The sequence below is a fragment of the Condylura cristata genome, unplaced genomic scaffold, assembly GCF_000260355.1.
Source record: "Condylura cristata isolate star-nosed mole 26May11 unplaced genomic scaffold, ConCri1.0 scaffold00017, whole genome shotgun sequence".
Taxonomy (NCBI): domain Eukaryota; kingdom Metazoa; phylum Chordata; class Mammalia; order Eulipotyphla; family Talpidae; genus Condylura; species Condylura cristata.
Window position 1 is genome coordinate 2,471,108 of NW_004567118.1, and position 3,996 is coordinate 2,475,103.

A 3,996-nucleotide genomic window follows, 5' to 3' on the forward strand; every position below is an offset into this window, starting at 1 on the left:
GTGGGGTTGCCCATGCCTGCCTGCCTTCCCTCCTCAGGTCCTTTTTCTGAATCTAGATCAGGGATTCTGCACTTGTTCTGGGGATTGTTTGCACAAAGCGGGAGAAGGAGTGTAGGACTGGAGGTGCCTGGAAGACTAGGAAGAACTGCCACTTGGTTTTTTTACTCACTCCTGGGACCCAGAAAGATTAGGAGAATCTGCCTGTTCTGTGTTCCCTCAGACACAGCTGGCCCCGGTGCCGGTGCAGAGGGAGAGTCTGGTCCTGGCAGAAGGCCACAGGCCTACAACATTAGCATCTGATTCTTATTGTCACTGCTAACATGGGGAGGCCTTCCCTCCCCCTCCTCCCCAAGGTTGGGCAGTGGGTGTCCAGCAGCCCTCACTCCACTCCCACCAGGCATAAACAGCCATTACCACTGCCCCTCTCCTGGGAATAGCTCCTGTTCCCAGAGCTGGAAGACTCACAGCTTAGTCACAGGACCTGGCTGGCTCCATCCAGCCCAGGCCTCCCCAGCACCAGCCTCTGCCATTGCTGCCAGGGAGCTGCAGTCAGCAGGATTGAGCACACAAGGCGGCTTGCGGCTGACAGCCAGGAAAACATTACTTTCCATTCTCTCCACATCCCCCAAGGCAAAGAAGAAAATCAGATAAACTGAGTACTGGGAAACGGGGGAAGGTTGGGCATCATGGCTCACTGAGGACTTAACCTATATAAAATGAGAAGTTATCTCCACAGCAAGGAATAAGGAGGATTTAGACCAGCAAAATTTGAAGTGAAATCTGCAAGGACCACATGATAAAAGCCAAAGGATGAGGGGCAGAGTGTTAAGGAGAAAAGAGAAGGGGACCTCCCTCCAAAAGGACAGCAATCAGGCAATTGTTTGGGAGGCGGGTTTAACTCTTCCAGGAATCTCCATCAGCTATCCCATAAACTACTTTTCTAGAAAAATACCTGCTTTGGAAATTCAGCTTCGCGGTAAGTGCACTCCACCCCCGCCCAAATATAGAAACCTGAATTTTCCGTGGGTCTAGGTAAGGAGGAAACTACCACACCAAGGTTAGAGCTACAGTATCATCAGTCTTTAATAACTTACAGGCAAATGCTAAAAAAGTTAAAAATAATCATACAGAGGACACACACAGCTTATAAAAAGGGTTCTGGACCTACAAATATGAAGTGGGGTCTTGGCACTCTCACAGGCACAAAATAAAGACGGCTGTGACTGGCATCCCTAGAAAAATAGCATGGGGAGACTCCCCAGTGGAGAGGGGGCAGGGCCAACACAGATCTCGTTCATCCCAAATGCATTCACCAAACAACTTTCCTTTGCCCCAAAATACATCCAATCAAAAATCAGAGAAGGATAACAAGAAACAGGGTCGAGGTAGAGTCAGTTTACATTTAAGCTCCACAGTCCTGCAGCCTCCACTTCTCCAGAGGTTAAGATGAGGGTGAGATGTAAGAAAACACCCCATTTTCCTCCCTCCCCAATGTGATTCCAAAACAGGACCCCCAATATGATCCTATGTCCTTCACCATGGTGGGCAGGTCCTGACCCAGGGCTGAGTGAGGGGTCACAGGCTCTGCCTGGCTGTCCAAGTCTGCAGACCCCTACGGGTAGGGAGGGGGCAGCCTCAGGTCACCGTCTTCTCTTGCTCACGCGGGCTGCCTTCTTCCGCTTAAGGATCATCTCATACAGACGCTCGAGGCCTGGCTGCAGGCCCAGCCCATCCACAGCACTGCAGCCCTGCACGTGGGTGAGCGTGGCAGCCGCCAGCTCCCGGACTGCCAGCCTCTTCTCCACCTCGGCTGCACTCAGCGCCCCAGGCTGATCCTGCTTGTTGGCCAGCACCAGCACAGGCACACCCTGATTGTCCGAGGCCCTGCTGATTCTGTGCAGCTCCACTTTGGCCTCCTCTAGACGCTCGGCCTCGGCAGCATCCACCACAAACACCAGCCCATCTGTCCGGCGCGTGTAGGAGCGCCACAGTGGTCGCAGCTTCTCCTGCCCCCCAACATCCCACACTTGGAAAGTGATGCCACGGGACCCCCCCAGGGGAACCCGGATCTTCTCTGTGTTGAAGCCTTTGGTGGGGACACTTTGGACAAACTCCTTGAACTTGAGGCGGTAGAGGAGGGAGGTTTTTCCAGCCGAGTCCAACCCAATGACCACAACATGCAGGGCCTGGAAGTGGGGCAAGAAGGAGGTGGTGGGCGCCATCTCGGTCAAGTGGTTCCCCATGGCAAGCTCCAACTAAGGTCTTGCAGCTCAAAGAAATGCAGGGAGAAAGCCTTGAATTTGCTGGCGCTGGGGCCACAGCCGGGTTACCTGAAAGGTCATGAGAGGGAAAAGGGAACAGAGATTTAACAATAAACATATTTGCAACTTCTTGACCTTTCCCTAAAGCAGACACCCATTCTTCATTCTTGCTTTTCAAAATTCCTTTTTTTTTTTTTGAGCAGCTGCAGGTTTAACAAGGTAGCACCCAAACAGAGAGGCTGGGAGCCCTGACAGCTGCGATGAGACCTAGAGAAACCCCCAGATCCCGGGGCGCTGAAGTTGGGAGTGAAGACTCAACCCGGCTAAGATGTGGGCTTCCAGCGCCTCTTCTCCCTAGCTTGTGGGTCAGGAGCATAAAGCGCCACCCCTTTTCCCCAGGCGAGAATCCTTATCGGAATGGGAGGTCAGGCAGCACCCCCAAATTAAGAGTTGGCGTAGGGACGCTGAGACCAGAGATTAAGGCTGACCTCCATAGCTTCAGGCGGTCGACGGGCCCCTCCTTACACCGCGATCCCCTCCCCAGAGCCCGGCGACACTCCGCCCGCCGTCCTCCTCCGATCGCGGACTCCAGCTCCCCAGGCCCTAGGGCCGCCTCAGTACTGAACAGCCCCTTTACCTTCCGTCAGCCGCGTCTCCCCGCGCCTCAACCGCCAGCTGCCCGAGCCGCCCGAGCCGCCCGAGCACCAGCCCCCCGCTTCCAGCACGCCGCCTCTGCAGAGCCGCCGCGGGGACCCGGCCTTAAAAACCCTGCGGCGCAGGCGCCAGCCAATCAGCGGCCCCGCCACTGAGGGGGCGGGGCGAGGGGCGGGGCGGGGCGCGGAGAGGGCGTGCGGCCGCCGCTTAGGTGACCTTTTCTACATTATTCTACTATTTGCACTTAAACTCGGGATTCTTCAGGGCTGGGGGTTGGAGGGGACGGGGGGGGGGAGGGAGGAAGCAAAGGAAAATGCGCGCGGCCGCATTCGAAGGGAGAAGAGAAAAATATCAGTATGTTCATACTGTCACCTCCACCACACCTCGGCCCCTGCACCGAGACGCGCTCCCCGCAGGTACGCTCCCTCCGCTACCTCCGCCGAGCCCGTCGGAGAGATGTAACAAGTCTTCGCCCTTCATCGCGCCTAAGTCCGTGGTGAAACCTGTATGGACTTGGAGGCCCATAAAACAGCCTGCGCCATGATCCCTGTTGATCCTCGCAATATCCCATGAGGTGGGAACCAGTGTGTCCGCCTTGTGTACGTGAAGAAAGCGCTGAAGTGTCCCGCGACTTTCCTAAAGCCACAGCTAGCAAGTGGCTGAGCAAGGATCTGTCTGAATCCAGTGCTGGGCCCCAGGCCACCTAACTCTGGGTCTTCTTCATCAGGGAAAGACAGGGCTCAGCAGAAGGCACTCAGTTCGTGGCCAGAGCCGTTGACCCCATGGGCACCTCTTGTTCGAATAAGGATTGATATAGAATGACCTATAATAGATTAAGGGCAAAGGGTGTTTATTAACCTCATTCATAGTGAGTGCCCTCCCAGAGCCTGCGTGTCTGTGGAGGTGTAGAGGATGTGCCGGTTACCGGCTTGGCCGCGGAGGGCACCCGTCCGAGTGAAGCGTTAAGACCAGCCTCCAGGACGGGACGCAGTGGCAGTGTAGCAGTGGCAGTGTAAGAGGGCACGTGTCATTAGGCTTTTGTTGCTTGCCAGCTAAGCACCTGTAGGACTCCAGAGGAGGG

The 3,996-nt window shown here is 55.6% G+C and overlaps 1 protein-coding gene across 1 annotated transcript; it reads right to left on the minus strand.

Moving 5' to 3' along the window:
* Positions 1–1,073: 1,073 nt before the first annotated feature.
* Positions 1,074–2,977, minus strand: ARL4D (ADP-ribosylation factor-like 4D). The gene is made up of 2 exons (XM_012726022.1): positions 2,899–2,977; positions 1,074–2,330 (listed from the first exon to the last, which is right to left on the minus strand). Exon 2 carries the CDS (start codon positions 2,241–2,243, stop codon positions 1,641–1,643), a length of 603 nt encoding a protein of 200 aa, XP_012581476.1. The 5' UTR covers positions 2,244–2,330; positions 2,899–2,977; the 3' UTR covers positions 1,074–1,640.
* Between the last annotated feature and the right edge of the window lie 1,019 nt (positions 2,978–3,996).

What these genes read in the sequence shown, in the direction of transcription:
- ARL4D (XM_012726022.1), bottom strand. Translation starts at nt 2,243, where the DNA reads ATGGGGAACCACTTGACCGAGATGGCGCCCACCACCTCCTTCTTGCCC.